The sequence below is a fragment of the Lemur catta genome, chromosome 9, assembly GCF_020740605.2.
Source record: "Lemur catta isolate mLemCat1 chromosome 9, mLemCat1.pri, whole genome shotgun sequence".
In the NCBI taxonomy this organism is placed as follows: domain Eukaryota; kingdom Metazoa; phylum Chordata; class Mammalia; order Primates; family Lemuridae; genus Lemur; species Lemur catta.
Window position 1 is genome coordinate 27500925 of NC_059136.1, and position 22958 is coordinate 27523882.

The 22958-nt window shown below is 46.7% G+C and overlaps 1 protein-coding gene across 1 annotated transcript in view; it reads left to right on the forward strand.

The window, feature by feature from the left end:
- Positions 1-22958, forward strand: part of COL22A1 (collagen type XXII alpha 1 chain) — a 253599-nt gene that overhangs the window by 113703 nt on the left and 116938 nt on the right. The window contains exons 17-23 of the mRNA XM_045561068.1: positions 118-171; positions 2320-2364; positions 6415-6459; positions 6738-6767; positions 7044-7097; positions 10816-10869; positions 22018-22071. Of these exons, the coding sequence (XP_045417024.1) occupies positions 118-171; positions 2320-2364; positions 6415-6459; positions 6738-6767; positions 7044-7097; positions 10816-10869; positions 22018-22071 (336 nt within the window). The remainder of the gene's footprint in view (positions 1-117; positions 172-2319; positions 2365-6414; positions 6460-6737; positions 6768-7043; positions 7098-10815; positions 10870-22017; positions 22072-22958) is intronic.

Consider the following 22958-nt stretch of genomic DNA (forward strand, 5'->3'; position numbering starts at 1 on the left):
TGCATTGAGAGGTGTCCCTCCCTATCTGTGACAGTGGCCACAGGGATGTCCAGCTGGCTGCTCCCTGGTGATCACTTGCTTGTTCTTTTCATTTCTTCATTTTCCTTCTTTTGCCAGGGGGAGCGAGGCCTGGATGGATTCCCTGGGAAGCCTGGGGAGACAGGAGAGCAGGTAGGTGGGCTGGACCCCGGCACGGAGCTCTGTCTGGCCTCAGCACCTGGGCTTCCTTCCTGCTCCACTGGAGGCTCCGGGGGCTCCATGGTCAGACCCCAGTGGACAGCCACACTCTGACCCCATGCACACTAGAGCTCCAGGGGTCCCAGTGCATACACTTCAAATCCATTTTACATTGAAAATATGATGTGTTGTCATCAGTGTAGAGGCTGTGGATGATGTGCATGTGTTTACAGTGATGTATGTACAGGGGTGACCATGGCAATGTCATCCACAGAGTAAAAGATTAGTAACAACCCAAATGCTCATTAACAAGGAGAAGTTGAATATATCAGGAAGCTTTGAGTCAGGCAATGATATAAAGCTGTGAAAATTCAGAAGAAACCCTTAATGTGCTGATACGGATGGTCTGTGAGACACGTTGTTCACTGGGAAGTGATGTTTTTAATGATGTGGAGAAAAACGTATTTGTGATTTATATAGACATGGGCCATCTCTGGAAGCATAAATAAGAAAATGATAACTTCCCTGCTAATTTGCCCCCAGAGAGGATTTTAGGTGGCTGGCAGATAGGGTGGGAAGAAAACTTTTACACACTTAAATTTTGAGCCATGAGAATGTACGATCTATTCCAAAAATAACTAAATTTAAATATTTGAATGGTTAAAAAATTAAAATTAAATAAAACCTAAAATCATATATCCATATTAAAGCCAATTAGGAAAATACAATATCGCATAGTACAATTTAACATAATATATTAGTCAATTAATATGTTCATATAAATATAAAAATTGAATTATAGGTTAAATAATTAAAGTATACTAATTAATTATATTCAACATAAGTTAATTATAACAAATACTAGTTTAAGTATACTATATTATTATAATGTAAACTAAATTGATAGCTAATGCCATCTCTCAGAAATAATACCTGGATTTCTCTCTATTGTCATTTAACAAATTGGAATCATACTATTTTGTGTCCTGTCCTTCCACCCTCAACATTATATCATAAACTTGTAACCTTTTTCTTAAATATCCACCAAAGGCACGACTCAAATGACTGATTTGTATTCTATGGTGCGAGTTTGCCACAGTTTATTAATTTGCTTAGAAATATCCATCGCGTGCTGCCTCTGTGCCAGGCACTGGGAATGCCCACTTGGTGAAGGCCAGGAGGGAAGAGGCTCTTTCCCCAGGAGGGTGTCGAGGAACAGTCAGCCAGCAGGTAGAGAAGTGCTGATGGCGCAGGGGCGAGGGCAGCAGGCTGGGTGCGAGGGAGCAGAGCGAGCCCCCGGGGCAGGTGCTGCTGTCCTGGGGCCTGTGGGTCTGTCAGATCTTCGCTGTGGGAGTGAAGAGGGGTGCGGAGGTGCTTGTGCATCCACCCTTGAGTGCATCTCTAGGTGTGTCTTAGGATAAATTGCTGTAAAATTCCCTCTGCCAGTGGGATGCGTGCTGACTCCACAGCTGTCCCGCAGGCTCTGTGTTTGTGTGCTGAGGCTGGCGTGGGGACACTGGTGCAGGGGCTCCGGGAGCCTCTCCCAGCATCCTGCTCCTGCAGGAGCTCTGAATGCTCAGCCTTCCTCTTGGTCACTCTTGGGAGGCTTCCATATGAGGACATTGGAGAGCAGGAGCGACATGTCCTCAGCGTCCCTTGTGCCAGCTCTCTGGGAACTTGGTTTTCCTGTGGCAGAATCTGGGTGGGCCTTTCCCTTTTTCCTGGTGCCCGGAGCCTCACTGGCGCTCAGCACCCCCAGAATTTCCAGGCTCCATCAGGCTCTGCCCTCCACACCCCGGGGCCCCAGGCAGATCTCAGTTACTTGCTTCTTCTGCCTCTTGCTCACACCCTCACACCCCTAAGGAAACAGGCCTTTGCTTCCTCACAAGGCATCATCCACGCTGCAGGACCAGCACGATTCCAAAGGAGAAACCACGGAGATGTGGAGCGTGGGTTAGTTGGGGAGGAGCTTTCCAGTGATAAGCGCGGTCCAGAAAGTCTGGTCTAAGCAGACCTTGGCTTCTGAGGAGGAGCCCAGCTCCACGTAGCTCAGAGCTGCAGTTGCCCTCGGACCCCTCCTTCCCCACCCCACCACGGTATCCTTAATGCTTGTCCTAACCCACCTTTTCTTTCTTCCTCCAGGGAAGGCCTGGCCCTCCTGGCGTGGCAGGGCCCCAGGGAGAGAAGGTAAGCAATACCCGGAATATAATGACTCTGGAGGCAGGACAAGCAGGTGCGTGGACTGACCACCTGCACAGAGCAGGGAGAGGGTCCTGTTCAGGGAACAAAGTACTCACAGAGGGTGGTGAGTTGGGCATCAGGAACTCCGACAGTTCCAGCTATCATATTTAATTTTTTCCTACCTCTAGGGATAAAAGCCCATTAGAAAACAAAAATAAAATTCCTATTCTATAATATTCAGATGTATTAAAATCTTATGCTATGTAAAATGCTTTTTGGACTAAGGAAGGCTATGAGTAAATGCAAAAATAATCTTATAAATACTTCCTTTTCTCTTCTTCTTCCTCCTTTTCTCCTTCCCTCTGGTCTACAACATTTTACAGATTCTTTTTATCAGAATATGAGTGATAAAATATACTAGGTGTTTAATAAACAAAAAATATAAGTTATATTTTATCATATTGGTCATCCATTTTAGAACATCTTCCAACAAGGCTTAAAACTAAATAAATATGCTGCTTAGAATTTCTGTATCTCAACAGAAATAACTGCATGCAAAAATTCTTTACAAATGGTGAAGTATTTATGAAGGTGTACATGAGAATAATGACCTTCCTGAGCATGCAGGGTAACAAGAGAAGGTGTGATGTTGAATTCTAGATTGTAGTGGGAGTGTGATGAGACACAGCCTGTGTTTGAGTACAAGAGGGCGATGTTCCTCTCGGGTCCTAGACAGGCCCTCGGGAAGACATCAGACACTGGCTTGGAGGGGGCCGAGCCAGGAGAAGAAGCCCCACTGGGACGGTGAGACCCGAGCAGCATCGCTTCTGCTCAGCGTGGCTCGCTGCGGGGTTCAGGTGAAGCTCGTCGTCTGAGTCAGTCTAGTTCCCAGCATATGCTCAAAATAAGGAAAAAAGGCTGCTCAGACTCTTTGTAGAAGCAGACAAGGTATATGTTATAAATAAATAAACAGTACGGGCTGACACAAACCTCAGCTTAGGAGTGCGGACTGGAGAATGTTAATGTCCTCCACATCCGCTCACTCAGGCTTCAGTTCCTGCTGAGTTAATTAGTCCCTCTCCTTCTAAGTATTTTTAGAGTTGAGATGTACATTGTTATATTATCCTAGTGTCAGGATTTTAATATATTCCTGCAGTTCCTTGACAGGGGATGCTAAATCCTAAAATAGGTAGTTTATTTCAAGTCACTAAGGGGGAATGATCCTTGAAGTTTGGATCTAGGTGATGAGTCTGTTTCCTGCTGCTGCTGTGTGTGTGTGTGTGTGTGTGTGTGTGTGTGTGTGTATTATAAATTCCAACTTTTGCCTCACTTATAGATCTGGTTTTGCTCCTGGTATTTGGGAAATTGCTAAGTTATCGTTGCTTCTAATGATGAATGCAGCAGGAGTGGGAGGACAAGGTCAAAGGCCGTGGCATGATCTGGGGGTTTTCACTGGAATAATTAAGAAACCCAGTGAGGCTCAGGTGATATGATGCCTCTTGTCTTATTCTGAGATTGCATCACTGGGACAGATCTTAGACACTATACAGTTTGAGAGAGTCATTGGAGCCACAGGGGGAGATGATCTTTTTAAACTCCCCCATTTTACAGATGAGAGATGCCCCTTGAATAAGGGTTTCTTGCCCAAGACCCTGTAGTGGATTTAATTATAGACCAAGGCCTGAGGTTCATATTATTAGTATCTATCTGTTCATCCAGTGATCTACTGCAGATCTGACTATCAGAGGATGCATTTTTACACCGTATTAACAGTTTTACTGGATTGACTCCATGGTTGCATTAGTTATCTATGGCTGCATAACAAATGATCCTGAATCTTAGTACTTTGCCAAAGCAATCATCTGTGATCTTGTACAGTTTCTGAGGGCAGGAACAGAGGAACACCATGGCTGGACTGTTCTGGCTTGTCGTCTCTCCTGAGGTTGCAGTCAGTCTGTCAAGTGGGATGTAGTTATCTCAAAGGTCCCTGGGGCTGGAGAAGCCACTTCCAAGCTCACTCACACGGTCATTGGCAGGCCTCAGTTTCTTGATGGTTGTCAGCCAGCTCCTTATGTGGGCTTCTCAAGAGTGCCGCTCCCACAGATGGAAATGGCTTCCCCAACATTGAGCAGTGAGTGATGGGGGTGGAGGCACAGTCATTTTTATAACCTAGTCTTGGAAGTCACTTTCCAGCACTTCTGCTGTTACTGTGGTCACCTAAACGGACACTGGTCCAGTGTGGGAAGTCACTATGCAGGACGTGACTACCAGGAAGCAAGCACTGCTGGGACCATGGTGGAGGCTGGCTACCGTGTGGCTGAAATTGGTCGTTATAAAAGCATGTCACCCACATGGTGGAAAGAAAATGATTGTATGAAAATCTTTTGGTTTTATTACTTTACTAGATTTGTGACCTTGAATAAATTACTAAACATCTTTGTGCCCCAGGGTCCTCATCTTTAAGATAGTACAGATGGTATCATAGGGAAAAAGAGCTAATCCACGTCAAGTCCTTAAAGAAAGGCCTGGCAAATAGAAACTCTCATTGCAGCAACTGCTAGCTATGTATATATAAAAGATAGCTATGCCAAAAAGTACAGTATAGCTCAGAATGTCTTCTAACATTCATATATTACCAAAATATTAATAAAGTTTGTGGGAGTAGGGGAACAACTCACTCTGCTTGGAGCAGTCAAAGATGCTCATGCAGAAGTGGAGACAATCTGTCTGGGCTGGATGCTGAGTGCATGGAGATCTTCATGTGTTCATGTCATGGAAATGTCTGGAGACGTTATAGAATGGTAAAAAAAAATGTAGTGTGTGCACATGTGTGTAAAGCATGTGCTCACGTGTGTGTACACATGTACAGGCAGTGGCAGCATGGAGATAGTAAAGTAGAATTATTATATGTACATGTATATATACTCAATTATTATATATGAGAAAAAAAAGGAGATACAGTAAGAAAAATTTGACACTTGAGGTATCTGACATAAAGACATGATTAATTGGGATTTTTAGAAAAAACACTGTTGAAAAGCAAGATGATTTTTCCACGTCTTGCACAGGGGTGGGAGACAATGGATTTGGGAAGAAACACTTGAATGTATCAGTTTGGTGTCAGAGAAAACATTCCTTGTCCATGTGATATAATCCCTGGTGGCAGGTGGGTCCTGGGCCATCTGCTCTTACTCCTCAGCCGTACGATTTAGTAGCTGCTTTCACATTTATTCAGGACTCATTCATGCATTTGCTGACTTATTCAGTGACAGGTTTTGAATGCTCCTATGCTCCCTGAGCTAGGCTCTGGGTAAAAGGAGAAGTTGTGTCCCGAAGCCATATAGGGGCATGTTGGCTGCAAGTAGTCTCCTTGCTTGAGCTGTAGGGCACTAGAGTAACAGCACTAAAGGTTTTTCTGTTGTCACAGTTGAAAAACATGCCCCATAGAGAACCAAGATGTAACTCACACCCTGGGAAATCTGGTTGAGCCACAGCCACTGTAGCCCAAGTGGCCTGGGGTTAAGGAGAAAAAGGCACAAGACTTTTGTATGAAATGACTTAATGAAGATGAGTGGGGATTGTCATAGCATTTTTTAGCTATTTATCTGATAAAGATTTATTGAATGCTGACTATGTACCGAACCACGAACTTGAAGTTCATGCCAAGAGTTCATCTCTGTTCTTTCTGTGCCTAACACAGTGCCTGGTACAAGCAGGTGCTCACTGAAGAGTGGACCAAGCGCTGTTATCAGGCAGCAGATGGTTGTGAAAGGCCACGAGGTATTCTGGTTGGTAAACACCAACCAGGTCTAGGCACTGGGCTGAATGTGCACAAAAGAGAAAATCAGACTCCTGCCTCAAGGAGCCTGTGATCTTGATGCAGAGATAAGAACAGACACTGAGGCTTTGAGAACATTATGAGAAGGGGGAAAGCCCAGGCAGAGCAATGACTTGTGTAATGGAGCAGAGAGAAGGACATGGTCCCCTGGAGGTAGGAGACAGCAGAAGACAGTAGCATTGAGTCATCATGTTGAAATGTTCATTATTTCTGTGCAGGGTGACGTGGGGCCTGCAGGACCTCCTGGAGTACCGGGCTCTGTGGTGAGTTACCAGCGGTTGGGACCAGGGACCCGGCACAGGACTCCTGTGTTGATAGGATCGGGCTGTTGGCAGAGTCTATACCTCTAAGAATAGGGCAGAACTCTGCTAATGACACAGTTGGATAGAAGGCTTTCAACACTACAGATGGCATAAAATCAGAGAAAAGTCAGGCCTGCTGCCTTACAGCATGTCATGTGAATCCCCTTAATGGAGCTGAGAGATGTTGACTACTATTGAGAAAATGCTCCTACCTTGGCTAACACTTGTTTGTCTCTCAGGTGCAGAGAGAAGGCCTGAAGGGAGAGCAGGTAAGGGGCGTGCAGGTCCTCCCAGTGTGGGGACTTAGGGTGCAGCAGAAGTAGAAAGGCCACGAGCACACCCACACGGCTGAGCTCACATGGAACCTTGCAGAGACTCTCAGCTTGGCTTTCTGCCAGGAACGCAAATGCTCATGCTCATACCTCTGGGTTCCTTTTGGGAATTCAAGAAGTAAACGCTGGGTCAGGAAAGGGCCATGGCGGGTGGTGGCCCTGGTCATATGTTGGGGGACTTGTGGCTCACGTGTGTTTGGTTTGTGTTATCAGGGAGCTCCGGGACTGAGAGGTCACCAGGGCCCACCTGGTCCACCAGGAGCTCCGGTAAGTCATCCCTCCCGAGTCCAGGGTTTGCTCTGAACACCTCCAGGGCTGGAAAATAATATTCATTCCCACTGCTGAGCACCATGTTATCTCAGATGCCTTCATGTCACCCAGAGTGGTAGGTGTCGTCATGATCGTCACTTATGTGGGGGGAGCTGAGCTTTCAAGAGGAGAAACAACTGGCCACAGATCACGCAGTCACCAAGCATGGAGCTGGGACTGAAGCCCGGGCACCCTGCTCCAGAGGCCCAGGCCCCACAAAGGCCATCACCGGGGTTTCTAGGCATTCAGTCTGGGCTTTTAGTTTCCTTTCAGATAAAGTAGAATAAAAAACACTGGACACTTAAATATCAATTGAATCACTTCCAAGGCATGTTAACTTTTCCCATGTTTCTGATTGATTCTGACTTTGCAGTGGCTTGGAACATTTTAGCCTTTGGTTTCTCCATCTGCTGAGAATTTAATGGTGTGTAAATAGCCATTTGGAAAGAGGCCATTCAGAGGGACCCTGTGATCATTTTGTGATGTGAGTTCAGATACTAAGGACAATCAATAAGAATACAGCAAACTCCATGGGGGTCTGTGCTTTAACATTGCTTCTCCTGGCAATGTGTGGCTGCTGCTTTCAAGTTAATACCGTTTATTGAAGGAAACAAAAGAACTCTTATTTATAAATGTCCATAAATTGGATGTATATTAAGTTATTGAGCCCCACTCCTTATTAGGATAAATGTATATGGTTTTGCTGGGGTAAACCTAGAAGAATTTTAGATGATACTTAATTCAATTATAATTAGAACAATTTTATATCAAACATTTTGGATCAGAAAAGCTACCTTCTCTCTTTATAACCATTCCAAGGCTCAGCTTCTAGAGTTGCCCACTCTTGTTACAACTGTTATAACTTTTTATTTAAAGACTATAATGCAGGTGATGCAGTGTGCTCTCAATATCTAGCTCTCTAGGCAGATACACATACATAATTCAGATCCCTTATCAGCAAGTATTGAATGTCTATATTACAGTATATTTTCTTATGAAAATATATGCATATTAAGTCTACAGGGGTTAAGGTGTTACTTTTCATCTTTTACTAGTGCAACATTGTTGACAGGAAACATTGAGCTGCTTGTACAAACTCACCCAGCTATTAAGAAGCAAAACTGAACTTGAACACAGGTCTGTGTGACTGTGCAGCCCACGCCTTTTTCCTCACTGAGTGCACAGTGCAGCAATCCTTCCCCTGAGATGTGTAAAGGGGAATGACTTTACTTCATGGCTCCCACTAAGAAATAAGGAGCTACAGATGCCTGGCCCTGCTTCATCACGAGGCAGCCTTCTTGGCCTCTTTCTGGGATGAGCCTATATGGATAGTGCTCACCCGTTATGCGGATTATGTTATGATAAATGAAGGAGGGAGACAAGGAAGAAACCCCACATGTTTGTGGTTACCTACTTTATATCAAGCACAATATTAAGGGTAAAGATATAGGAATGGAATAACACGTGGATCAATCTCATAATCTAATAAAGAAGCTACGTAAACAAGGAAATAATTTCAAGTGAACATTTGCAACCTCTAGATTATTAATGGGAATTCCCTGCATGTCATCTTTCTGTGGTCCTATATGCAGGATGCGGGGGCAGTCTGGAATCTCCCTACATCCAAGCAACCCTGCTGCCCAACAGAGTTGTCCATGGTCCTGAAGATGTCCTCTAGGCTAGGTACTCCCAATGGACTGGGATTTAGTACAATACATGGTGTTGGGGATAAGATTCCCTTGGGCAGATTTCAAAAAGCAAACAGCCTAACTAATGGCCCTGTTGAAAGGGGACAAGTAACCAGAGGTCCAAGATTCTCAAGGCCAGGACCAACATCTCTGCCATCTCTAAATCCACGGGGTTCACCACATGGTGGGAACTTAACACATGCTTGTAGCAGGATGGCCCCACAACAGGCATTCAAGAGGGGCAAGAAAGTGGAACCTGACTGCAAGTGTGAGCCTAGAAAGAGAAACAGGGCCGTGGAAGTCACTTGGAATTAGGAGACAGAAATTAGGACATCTGGTTTTATGTCCCAATTTTTCCAAGTAATTTTGTCCCTTTGGCAACATTACTTAATATCTCTGATCCTTATTTGATTCATCCCTAACTTGGACATTGTCATTATCACCATCATCATCATCTCCTGTGTGAACGTGCTAGAGGGTGAAATGAACTAATATCTGAAGCAGTGCTCTATGAAGCCTTACTAAGCACAGTGCTGATATCAGTTGTCATTTCTATCTTCTTTTGAGTCCCCAGAAGCACCTAGCTCAGGGCCTTCTGCAGAGGAGTCGCTTCCTAAATATTCATTGGATGGAATTGAATTGAGAAATTGGCTTCAGTGACTTCTGTCGAGAATGGAAAATTTTGAGTTTGTGTTCAGCAGTTCCCGAGACAGGAAAATGTATCCCCTTCTCTAAATGGAAATAGTGCACAGCGTTCTGCATCCAAATGCTGGCATCTTTCATCCTTGCCCAAGATGAAACAGGCTCTGGTGGTTTCACCAGTGTCTGGTGGAGCCCCCAAGGGGCCAGCTGGGCAGATCAATGCCAGGCACATCTTCACACCTAATGACAACTCAGGACTCCAGGGTCTTCTCTCACTGTGTGGCTTGAGCTCAGCAGAATCTCGTGTGAGGAAGGGAGATTCAGACTCTTGATTACTGCAGTCTGTGCCTTCATTTATTCATTACGTGGTGTTATTAAGAGAAATGACCTTGGACCTAAATGCAACTTAGACACTTAATTTTATGCAAATTTTGGCAATAGTAGCAATTAGTGTGGTAATATTTATTGAAGATGAGGAAATTGAAGTGCAGACAGGGCATTTTTAGACAAAAGTCACCCGGAAGTGGCACTAAAGCTGCCACTAGAGCCGAGGGCTTCAGTTTCTGCTCACATTCTGGGTCTTGCTCTATGGTAGGAGTCAGGTGCTTTCAGGATGCTCAGGTGCCAGGTCACAAATTTAGGATCCATCCTTCATGAGAGCCTCATGGTTGCTGAGGGGGTGGTATGTTAGTCCCACACCAGAGAGGAGGTAACAAGGTTCAGGAATGGCCAAGTGACTTGTCCCAGGTCATGAGCAGATACAAGACAGGTTGAGGGGGCATGATTTGAATTAGGTCAGCATGACCCCTCCCTGCACAGATGCTCCTTGTTTAATTGAAATTGGTCTTTCCTAGGAAATTTGCCTTATTTATCTAGACTATCATGTTTTGCATATCACTGTTTCCTGAGATTCAGATAACCCAAGCCAGTTCTTTCTGAGCCCGCAAGCTACAGGAGAAAGGACACTGGACATAGAATTAAAGACACTGGGTTCTGGACAATTCTCTGTGTGCCTTATGCAAACCACAAAGCAAGCTATCTGGTCCTTACTGTACTCATGTGTAAAGTGTGAATAATGTCACCTACATCCTAACTATTAAACATAATTAGATCAGATAGGTGCACATGTTTTAAAGTGTTACAGATTTGAGGGAATGGGATGCCATTTCCCTCCTGACCTCCCAATTTCCCTGTTGGAATGGGATGGGGTTGCCCTATCCAACGAGAGTGATCCGTCCAAGCATAATCTATGCTGTTGAACCCTGCAGTAACCATTCTCTCTCCCCCTCTCTCTCTCTCTTTGTCTCTCTGTCTCCCTTTCTCTCTCCCTTCTCTTCCTCCTAAAGGGTCTAATGGGCCCAGAAGGCAGAGATGGACCTCCTGGTTTACAAGGTCTCCGAGTAAGTAAACTGTGTTTTCTTTCTGATGCCCTACCTTGTCCACACAGGTCCCAATTTTACAAGGTCATACAGAGGAGATGATGCCAGTTTTAGGGGCTTGGAATGAATATTAGAAGTAGAACGAAGGGGTTGGATTCAGTTCATCAAATGTGGTTGAGATCCTGCCATGTGCTCTGTCTTGAGTTGGGTCCTGGGACATGGAGATGAATGTGTTGTCTGTCTGGAGTCACGTCCATAGAGACAGGGGACCCTGTGTGATCAGAGCCCCAGAGGAGGGAAGCCCAGTGCTGTGGGAACACAGGGAAGAGGCAAGTGACCCAGCCTGGGGGGGTGGCGGCCAGGGCTTCTTGAAGGAGGTGACATTTGAGCCAAATCTTGAGAAAGGAGTGAGAGAAAATCAGGGTGAAAGGATAGAGATCTGCATGTAAACATCCATATCATTTTGACTATCATAATATCTCATAACATTCCATTTAACTTCATTTAATTTAATTAAGCAACTGTCTTTTTAGCTAGATTGTGTGCAACTTATGGGTCCAATTCACCAGTAAGTGCAGCTCCTGACACAATGTCATGTGTTGTACCAAGTGGGGGGGGGTGGAAGCACACCTGGGTGAGATGCCCACCTGAGTGCCCCGCAGCAAACAGATTGGGACCCAGACCCAACTCTGAGTCCAGTTCCTGGCAGGGTCCCTGGCACTTAGTAAGGACTCAACTCACATGGGTTGAACTGTGACCCAGAGCTATCCAAGGGCACAACCCTCCAAAGATGGGATGGGCAGCTCTGAGGACTAGTGAGCTTGCTGCCCCTGGAGGTTTCCATTCACAGGCCAGGTGGCCACTAACAGGTGGGTGGGAGTGGAGGTCCTGGCACCTGGTAGAGGCAGCCCCAGTCCATTTGTGGCTTCTTTTAGCCTGGAGAATCTGTTGCTTGGTGAAGTGAATGGTGCCACATACTTGCTGCAGGTTGACTCTATCTATGGGCTGAGATCAGGACCTGTTCTTACCACTCAACACAGGCTCCAACCTGTCCTTACTCATCTGTGAACTTCAATTTTTGCTTTTCAAACAACTCTGCCTCCTGTAACTACTTTGAATCCTTAGGACTCTATGAGGAACTTAATTTGAAGTCCAGGTGAATATGCATCATCAAGACGCATTAGGTGGGGGGGGGCGGGGGGAGTCACTTGTCCTGTCCTCCCATTTGGCATCCCCAGCCCTGTCCTCAGTTTCTCTGTCATTACATGATCAAGTGGGTCCAAGCCAGGTTGCTTCCTCCTCTGTGCAGTGGGAGGACCCTGGACGTGGGAAGGAGATGCTTGGGGTTTGAAGCTCCGCTTCACCTCCCACCAGCTGTGCGACCTTGCATGTCACCTCTTCTCGCCAGGCCTGTTACCTTCTTGTTGCAGTGGGACGGCATCACCACGGGCAGAGTTGTTATGAGGAAAAGTGCCCAGGAAAGGGGCTCGGCCCCAGGGCAGGCAGCAAGTCATGCCAGCTATTGTGGCTCTCATTCTCTCAACATGCTTGCGCACAATCTTTAGCAAAAACAGCAATCTTTGTATGTCTGCGTAATTAATGTTTGTGTGAACCTTGCTTCATTTTGCATTGAACTGAAGCAAGTGTTACTTTTCCTAACATAGCATTAGATGGTAGGTGGAACTGTTTACATAGAGACGACTGCAAAGGTTTTTAAAAGCTACATCGTTATCTAATTTACTCTTATTTATCGGGGGAGGGATCTTGCTTGGCGCTCTCTGGTCAGGCCCACACCTTCTTGGACATGACTTTCTGGAACTTCCCGGGTGTGCTTCCCAGGGATGGCTGTTGTCATCATCAGAAACACTTTTTACTCCTGCGAACAATACCAGCCACCCATGCCTTGGGGCTTGCCTTGGTCCAAGCTTAACATAGCCCAGGGGCCTCGGAAATTGGGAAAATACAGCAAGTCTGGAGATTTGAGCACTAAAACAAGGAGACTCAGAGAAGGGAGCAGAGCAGAGGGACTGGGTGGTGCCAGAACTATGGTAGGTGGGATATGATACTTACTGGGCTCTGACTACATGCCACCCCTCTCAGCCACCCTCTCGCCCCCATATCCACAGATGAAGGGTACGTGCCAGTGTATCACAGCTACCCGCCACCTCTCAGGAATTCACACCTAGGACTGCCTGTCTCTGAAGCCTGACTTCTCCTTTTCTCCTTTCTTTCCTTCTGTGTGTCAATCTGTCAACAAAGGTGATGCTGAGTTCTTATGAAGCACAGGGACTCTGGAAAATGCTTTGGTATTTTCTGAAAAGATTAAGGTCTCAATGACCAGGAGCTCACAGTTGACTAAGGGACTTGACGCATATTAACAGATGACCCAAATGCCTCCATGGAGACTGACGGGGACCATGGGTGTTTGGAGGAAGAAGTGAGCTCAGCCTGGGGGCAGCTGGAAACCAGGACATCTCAGGGAGAGGCTGGTATTTGAGGCGGCCTTGCAGGAGTGGGCGGGTTTCAGCGGGAGCTGATGGGAGCCTTGAAGTCAGTCACCTGGATGCAGGAAGTGTCCCCAGAGAGGGGCTGCCTGCCTCTGCACACTGACTGTGCCTATCTGCTTGGAGCTGGGCCTCTTCTCCAGTCTGGAAGCACAGCAGTGTAATTAAGGTGGCCATGGGCATGGCTTCTAGTTCACTCTCTGCCAACACGGTATTGGGGACACTCGCCCCAATCCCTCTTCTTGTGTTTCTCTTGTCCTTTCCTATCTTCGCCAGTTTTGTACTTGCCCTTCTCGCATCCTGCCCCTTCTCATCTCCCCTTTCCTTCCTTCCACAAATGCATCCGTTCAACACGTATTTCTTCTGCATCCCCTGGGTTCTAAGCAAGTGAGTCATTCAGGAAGAAGGAGGAATGTCCCTGCCCTCATGGTGTTTGTATTCTGGGAGGCAGGGAAAGAAATAGCATTGGAGTAAGTGATGCAGGAAGACCCCGTTGAGAAAGGCATACTTGATCAGGCCCTTGGGAGGCGGGGAACTGGTGGGACTGGGGGCTGGGGAAGAGCCGGCAGGAGGGGGTACCAGAGAGCTCAGGCCCCAGGGCAGGCACAGGCCTGGCGGGCTTGAGCCCAGAGATCCCTGTGGCTGGAGCCAGCCAGGAGCCCAGCAGGAGGAGACGAAGTTCACATCAGGCGTGTGGGCCATTGTAAGGACTTTGACTTTTACTGTGGGGGAAATGTAGAGCTATTGCATGTTTTCAAAAATGTTTGAGGATAAAAACAATATTGATCATATACAAAAGTAGAAAGAACAGTGAAACGAACTACTATATACCCAATACCCACTCAACACTCATCAAGGCATTGAAAAATCTATTTGATCTATGCCAACACTCACTTCTACCCACCACTGGGTTAGCTGAAAGAGATCCCCCAAATCATCACATCATTTCATTTCTAAATATTTCAGTATGCTATCTCCAAAAGATATGGAGCCATAAGAGAAACAAAACCGTAATACCATCATTCCACCTAAATCTATAAAAACTACTTGATGTTCCATCAAATATTCATTCAGTGTTCAGAATTTCCCCATCTCATCAATTCTAGGAATGGTTTGCCCACATGGGGCTTTGAGTACAGCTGTGGCAGGGCCCTGACCACATTCTAAACACATCCATTTGTCTTCTGTGCGGAGAACAGCCTGCAGGAAGAGGCCAGTTGGGAGGCTCTCACCCTGATTCAGTGAGAGAGCCAGGGCTGGGAACAGCAAACACTTCTGAGCACCTGTCCTGGCCCACATCATGGCCTGGGCACTGGAAGTACCGAGAAAGAGGCAGAGGTCATGCCCTGAAAGGCCCAGCGTCTAGCAGAGGAGAGTGAACCAAGAGGAGGCAGGATGATGATGCACATTGAGATGGGGTGCCGTGGAGCATAGAGGACTGTCTCCTGCTTGTCCTGCCTTTTCTAGTGAATCGAGGGCAATGACCAAGACCAACTGGGTTTTTGCGGGCCCTTCCAGTAGCCATCAGAGAGCCCGATTCAGGCTGTGCTCATCCTTTGGATGTTGCTAGTTCGGTGCCTGCACCTATGGAAAGAAGAGTAGAAGCAAATTGTGATGCTGTGGGCTTGGAAGCAGCTTCCTGTTCCCACATCCTCCAGCTGAGTCAGGAAAACCTGAGACAGGATGACTTATTCAAGAAATTACATCTCTCCTTCCCTCGCCACGACCTGTCATTTCCTCCTCATCAGTTTCAATTGAAACATCACTCAGAAGAACACCTGAACGTCCCAGCACACGCTCAGGCTGTACAAAGAGAAAGCACAGGAGGATGACAACATGCAGGAACCTGCACATTGAGATGCAGACGCTAAACTCAGGGCGTGCAAAGGAATCCAGGCCCTTTATTTTAGAGATTAGCAACGGGCAGACAAGATAATCCTCGGCGAGGTAAATACATTTATTTTGGACAAAGCCGCTATTTTTCCACAATGACATGGTGAAAGGAGAGAATTGGGAGATAAGCGTGCCCCACGCCGTCCCGCAGAGCTGCGGAGGGTGGAAGCTCTCATCAGACAAAGAGGTGGAGAAGAACCGCATTTCTCTTCCGAGACTTTAATTTCCTCCTGGTTGTCTGAGCTAGGCAGTAAGGAGGTTGATCAGGGAGCACTGTCACCTAGCTGAAGTGAGAGATGCTGCAGTTGCTTCTGAATCCAGAATGTTCCGGCAGGAGAACCAGCCCAACTCAAAACCACTGCAGCCCTGGGACCCTCCAAAGCTTCCAGGAGTCTCACTTTTCCAAAAAAATTGTCATGCCCACATCCTCCACCTCAAAATAGCTGCCACTCTCATACCAGCCTATTTTAATTTTCTACAAAAGATTTATCTGACATTTTTCTTATTTGGGAATTTGGTTACTTTTGTTTTCTCCACTAGAATGCAATACCGTGAGCACAAAGGCTATTTTGGTCTTTATTCTTGTATCTGCTGTACTGAGAAGCATGTCTCACACCTCTAAAACATAGAAAATATATAAATATAATGTGAATAACCATATAAAATATGCATAAATATATACTGGCCTTAATAAACATCTCGTAGGATTAGGGTGCAGGAGTGAATGAGTCACACTTGGATCCGGCTCTCTGGGCAGCAGAGGCAATTGTGTGGGGTGAGGTCAGCAGCGGGACCCAGAACTGGTGCTCTGGTCACCCGGGTTCTGAACCTAGACAGGAAATGTCTAATTTTAAAGAAGAGATTGTGGTCCCTTGTTACGTCTGTGCCTTGTTCTGTGGCCCAGCTGAAACAGCCTATGTATCCTCTTTCCTCTTCTCTGGACAACAAAGGAAAAAAATGCTTTAAAAAAATGTAGTGTTGTGAGACATTTCAACTTAGTGTAAAATTTGGAATGTCCACACTATAGAATCATCTTGACAAAGGTATTCTTGAGACTTGCAGTGAGAAGTTTTATGTCTAGAAAGATGAAATGACCTTCTCAAGGTCACTTAGATCTTTGCCGTTGCTCTTCCTGAAAGCTGGTGGCAATCTCTTTGGGTTTTTTGGTCATTTTCTCATTCTCTTCTGGTTTCTATTCTCTCTCGTCAGCAGTTGAGAACAGAAGAAGTGATCCTATCAACTATGACACACGCCTGTTACCGAAGCCGGCAATGTCCCCCGTATACCGCAGGCTGTTCTCAATCGCCGCAGTTGCTTTAAGAACACATTTTTTAAATGTGATCTGTCTTTACAGGCGTAGAACTGAGAGAAGGTAGAGAGGGAATGACATTGAGTGAACAGTCATTGCATAGCAGGCACTCCACTAGGTAATGGTCTGCACTCACAGTTCTCACTCAGTTCTCACAAGGATCCTATGAGGTGTGGCAGTTTTAGTTGCATTCTACTAATGAGGAATCCAAGACTTCAAGGTGTAAACCAAATTACTGAGTGTCACTTCGGCTGTGAGTGGTGTGGGCAAAAATTAGCACTCAGGGCTGTGTGACTCCACATCTTTCACTGCCTATGCTTTAGTATGGTGCGCGTGTGTGCGTGTGTGTGTGTGTGTGTGTGTGTCCACAGACACATCCGAATTCTAAAGTGGAAGTTAGCTGTCCTTGCTGTGGATGGCTTGAATAGCTCTAGGACCCTTAATAACTGACCATGCCTGTCCTGTATGGTGCCCTAGACACACATTGCATTTTCTCTGCCTTGCCCTGGGAGCTGCGGGTCTCACTATTGCTGAAGGCTATCAGGCCCAGCAATTCTGATTTCTAGTAGAGTTGGGGAAAGAGACACAGGAAGTCTTTTTTCAGTGGCAACCCAGGTTGAATTTGTTTTACTTTTTCATTTTTAAAGTGCTTTTTCTGCTCTACCAGATGGTAACAGCATAGTTTGGATCACAGGATGCTGTTTGACTCATTCCATGGCACGGAACCAGGGTTTATGCCAGGACACCCTAGGTTTTCCCTGCGCACCTGGTTTCAGCTCTAACCAATGGAAAATAATCATGTTTGACATTTGGGGCCTGGAGAACAGGGACTGAGCAAAAGACCATACGGCACGTATTAGGATCAGTTGCACAAGCAATCCTTTTACCTGCTAATGGCCCCTCAGATGGCTGTGTTAACTCATTCTGGCTGGGGAAGAATTGATGCTCTGAATTTATAGCTTCCCTCCTCTCTCTGGGCATTCAGGCAACCTTGGAAATGCCAGTTCCACTCAGCATCCTGGCATTGAGAATGGCTTGAAAAATCTACCCTCGTGATAAATTACAAACACTTACCCAGATATTGTGCTGGGTAGCAATTTAAAAGAGAAGAAAAGAAAAATGACAAGAAACAGGGCTATTGTTAGTGAAACAGCTCTTTCTTGCTGCAAAACTTGTCTTTGCCAGCATTTCTCAAATCTTCACAAGAAGTTATGGGGCAAGAAGCAGAGATAACGTAGCTGCTGCTACATCTACCACTACTAGATCTACTATCACCGTCACCACCAATACTGTTAGCACCACCACCACCATCTCACTGTCACCATCAGCCACCACCACTACCACCACCACTATCACCATCATTACTGCCACCATCACCACCACCACCACCATCACTATCACCACCGCTACCATCACATCACCACCACCACCACCATCACCATCACCATCACTACCACCACCATCACATCACCACCACCATCACCACCACCACTACCACCACCATTATCATCATCATCACCACTACCACCACCACTATCATTATTACTAAGCACTTTGTGAATATTGTCTCATTTGCTCCCCATCGTACTGCTAGGAGGTAGGGATTTTGAAAGCTTATATGTTTGAAACATAGTCTATCACTCACTCACTACAACGAGACAAAAGTGCCAGAATACTGCCATTACCATTTCTTTTTCATCATAGTCATCATCGTCTTCCTCCTCATTCTCTTCATTGTCTATTACAGTTGGGTGATGCTTCATTATGCCTTATAAATCACTTCCTCAAGTATTAAATTATTTCTTACACTACTATCTTTTGAGATAATTACAATGATTATAATCTTCCATGTGGGAAAACTAAGATGCAGCAAGTTAAATGGCGTGCCCTTCCCCATTTATCTTAGATTTAGAATTCTTTTCCTTACAATATCACAGAGGAAAGGGATTAGGAGAATAACACAGAAGATTCCTTTGATTGCATTGACTGACCAAGTCCACTGTTACTGGGAGCTTTGTGCTCCACCCATGGCAGTTACAACTCATTAGTTCTTGGGTGGCACCAGGGAATCTATATCTCAAATATGGTTTCTTTTCATTGTTTGGCTATTATTTCTCATTGTTTCTGAGGCTTCATGAAAGAGGTGGCACTGGGCTGGAACGTAATTTTCACCAGTTGAGATGTGGAGGAAACATTACAGGTAGAGGTAGCAGCATGAGCAAAGTCTCTGAGGCCAAAAGTCCTAAGCGGGTATTTGGGGCTGAGCTAAGTGGTCCATTTGGGTTCTTGCTTAGGGCATGTGGTGTGAACACTGGACACATAGCCAAAAATGCAGGGTGGAATCTCAGGGCTGGCAGTCTCTAAATCAAACAGCTCTGGCATTATGTCTTTGAGATAATGAGGGGCTTCTGACTATTTAAAGGTGGGAAATAACTTGGATAGAACTTTACTCACCCTTTCAGAAGGATAACCTACTGGCACAGGTTGGCCAGGAGGGTCTGAAGAAAAGAGACTAGTCCAAGGGGCAGGGCTGGCTCCTCGTCTGTGCCTGCAGGAAGGCAGGCAGCTCCAGGAGGCACCAATGTGGCTCAGGATGCTGGGGTGTGGAGGTGTCAACACAGAGGCAGGGGCTGGCTGGAGAGATGTGGCCCCTGATGCTCTTCTGGATGACACTCCTTCATGGCTGTCCATAAAAGATTCTGCCTTGTTCGAGGCCATGGCTGCCTTATAACACCATTATGATCACAAATTTCTGACACTTTTCTTGCTCTGGCATCTTGCCACCATCTTGGTTATTTTTTTTCCCTCTTTACTGAAAACTTAACGCTTGCATATTTGCTTCTGTAGCTGCTTTCCTTTGCATTTCTCTCTTGTTTACCACATGGCTCCTGCGGCCTCCTAGGTCTGCCCTTTCAGATCAAATCGATTCAACTTTCTTGGCACAGGAGCACCTCTTGAATCCATGCCTTTTACAAATCCCATTATCATCCTAAGTGTGCATCTCCCTGAGCATTAGCAACATCAGTACATAACCACCCTCCACTACCAATTTGGCTGAGGAAGCAGAGAGCAACTGGGACCTCATGGCATCCTCACAGTGGTGGTGGTGGCATCCGGGAGAGGGAGAGTGACGCCTCCTCTCTTGCCAACATCAGCATCTTAATGAATAATCCTGCTCAGTCCCTGCCCAGACCTTTGCATCCCTTCTCCTCTTGGGTTCTTTCCTACCAGCCATTAAATGTTCCCAGCTCCCATTTCAGTCTTTCAGCAGAGCCACGCTGCTGCCTTGGGTTCTGACCTTGAGGGAAATGGTTTATTCATCTTGTGAATAACCAGTGACTCTCTGTGGAATAGCCTGGGTGCAGTGGGAGGGGCATCTGTCTAGATAGAAAACTAAGGTGTCTGGTTCCCCTTCCCTGAGGAAAGGGAGCTGGCGAAGCTCCAGTCTCCTGCAAGGAGCTCCTGACATCTCATTAATCAGAACAGGAGTGTGCAGATGCAGAGACCAAACGCCTCCAAGGCCTGGCTCTCTTCTGAGGGTATCTGTGACCACATTTTGAATTTTACCTGAGGAGGATCAAGAAACTCATCCTGCCCTAGACCTCATCACACCCTCCAGCCCGATGAGTTCCAGCTCGTAGGGCTTCCTGAGATCCAGGGGCTTCTGACTCACTCTCTCTGAAAGTCAATAAGTCACAAAGTTGTGGCTTCCCTTCCTCCCAAGTGCCACTTTTCCCTAATTTTTCACTGCCATGCCCACTGCCACTGTCATGGGGACCACATCAATGTCAGAGGGACAATTCCTGCAGCCACAAATGTTTACCAAGTGTCCACCATGCAGCAGGTGATGCTCTAAGCCCACAGATACAGCATCAAACAAAAACAGAGGCAGTGCCTGCTTCCAGGAGGCTTGTGTCCCAGGAGGGGTAAACAGGCAACAAGTAAACACAGACATCAGTGGTGCTTCTGGTGGTGACACAGAGGGAAACATGGCAGGGAAAGGGGACATGGTGGGGCAGAGGAAATGCCATTCTGGTTCAGCTGGTCAAAGAAGACATTCAGAGAAGGGGGCATCCAAGTAGAGACCAGACTGAATTGAGGAATGAATCCCTGTGGATACCTGGGGAACAAGCATTCCAGGCAGAAGGAAAAGCCAACAGGAAGACCTTGAGGTTGGAATGTATCTGGTGTGTTCAAGGTAGAGGAGGGAGGCCAGTGCAGGTGGAGGTGGGGACAGCATTGGTGAAAATGGAATGGGTGGAGGGCATGAGGTCACAGAGGGCAGGCTGGAGGCCATTCAACTTTTGTGCTGGGTGAGTTGAGAAGCACTGGAGTGTTTTGAGCAGAGGTGACATGCCTGATGTATGGTTTAATGATACAGTCCTGGCTGCTTGAGGGGAAAAGTGCATGGCTGAGCGTGAAGGAGGGGCTGTTTAGGAGGCTGCTGCAGTGGTCCAGGGTCTTCTTGCAGAGTAAATTAAGTGAGGGCAGTGTGGGGAGAACCAGAAAGAGAGTTTGCCACAAAATAGGTACTCAAAAAATACGGGTCTTATCCAAGATCATGTTTTACTTTCAATTTCTGATTGCAGTGTTTATATTTAATCAAGAAAACCACCAGAACATAAATAAAAATTCCTGCATTCCATCCTTCAGATAACCTCTGTTATACAACATATGCCATTATCACTTCGTACAAACTAGATTAACCAACACACACCTCACCCCTATTTAAAGAGGTGGATTTGGGGGGAGTTTGGTGATGACGAGGTCACCCCACAAGATCACCCCACAAGATCGCCCTGCCGGGCATGGGGTATGCACTGCAGCACGGATTCTAACAGAAGAGTGGAAATGGCCCAAATCACCACCCTGTCCATGAGGAAGGCATTGTTCAAATGCACCACGTCTCATCCTTAGGGTGAAAACCGTAGCTGTGAAAGGACCAGAGAACCTCTCCACGTACCAAATAGGATGCAACCTGGATAAATTGCGTGGAAAAAAGCGTTTGTTAACAGATTGAATGGCATGCTGTAGTTTGTGAGGATAAAATGGAGGCAGAAGAGTGTGTGTGTGATTCTATGCTTACCAGTACATAGAATATCTCGGGAAAGATCAACCAACATCTGGTAAATTAGTTGCCTCTAAGGAAAGGAACTGAGTGGCTGAGAGTGGGATAAGAAGGAGATTTTTCTCAGGTCTACCTTTTTGTACCTTTTGAATCTGGGGCCGTGTGTTAGTTACCAAAAACATCAAAGTCACAGAGCTGGGATCCAAGGCTGAGCCCCCCTGACCCCAGAGCCTGAACCCTTTCCCACTCCCGGGCTGCTGCTCTTCAGAGCACTCCTGAGGGGACAGTTAATCAGGGAGCTACTGAGACCGGAATTTCCACCAGGACATGTCACTGGGGTGGCTATGGGTGATGACTGCCTGCCTGTTAATTGTGGCTTCTTCTTTTGCACTCAGGGGAAGAAGGGTGACACGGGACCGCCTGGAATCCCTGGATTGCTGGGACCGCAGGTAACTACTGTCTTTTAAATTCTCTTCCATAGCAACACCACCTTTTCTGATTAAATAAATGACCAGCTAGCGATTCTCAGGTTGGTAGCTAGCATCCTGCTAGTCACCTCCTCAAATCATTAAAAGGAACGATCAGTGGGTCATTTGTCTGTCCTCTCTGATTCCGTCCTTCCTCCTCCTTCCTGACGTGGAGGAGCTGCTGATATGGGCAGAATGGCCACCGTGTGCCCTCCAGAAGGAATTTCAAGGACGAGGTGGCCAGGAAACCTTCTATGAGGGAGCTCCCTGACCTTGACAGACAAGGCCCAGCCAGCCAGGCAGGGGCGGGGCGAGGCGGGGCCTCCCTGGGACACACAGTGTACGTTCAGGAATCTACCAGAGCTGGTGCAGCAGGAGCACCAAGGCCCCAAGCAGAGAGTGGTGGGATAATGACTTGAGTGAGAACTGTGAGGGGCTCCACTGGGAGGCCTGAAAAATCAGAAGAGCCATCACTATCGTAGGGGCCAAGATACCTCCATTCAGGTTTCAGTCTGTCTTCCAACACACTGGGTCAGGGCCAAGTCCTTTTCCCTCTTTGGGGCTCAGTTTCCCCATCTGTAAAATGATGGAGTTAGGCCCCAATCACAGGGGCCTCTGTTCCCAGATAGGCACTGCTCTCCCTCCCTGGATTCCTGGTCTCTTCCTCCTGCTCCTCCTCTCCTAACGCCTACGGGACTTTAAGGCTCAGCTCTGGTGTAGCTTCCTGGGCTGTCACACTTCAGCCCAGCCCCCTGCTTCGACATGGTTCCAGATGTGCTGTCCCTGTGGATCCTGACAACCACTTGGCCAGATGGGAAGACACAGGGTCCCTGTCCCCATGTCACAGGTGAGAGGTGAGACTCCCAGAT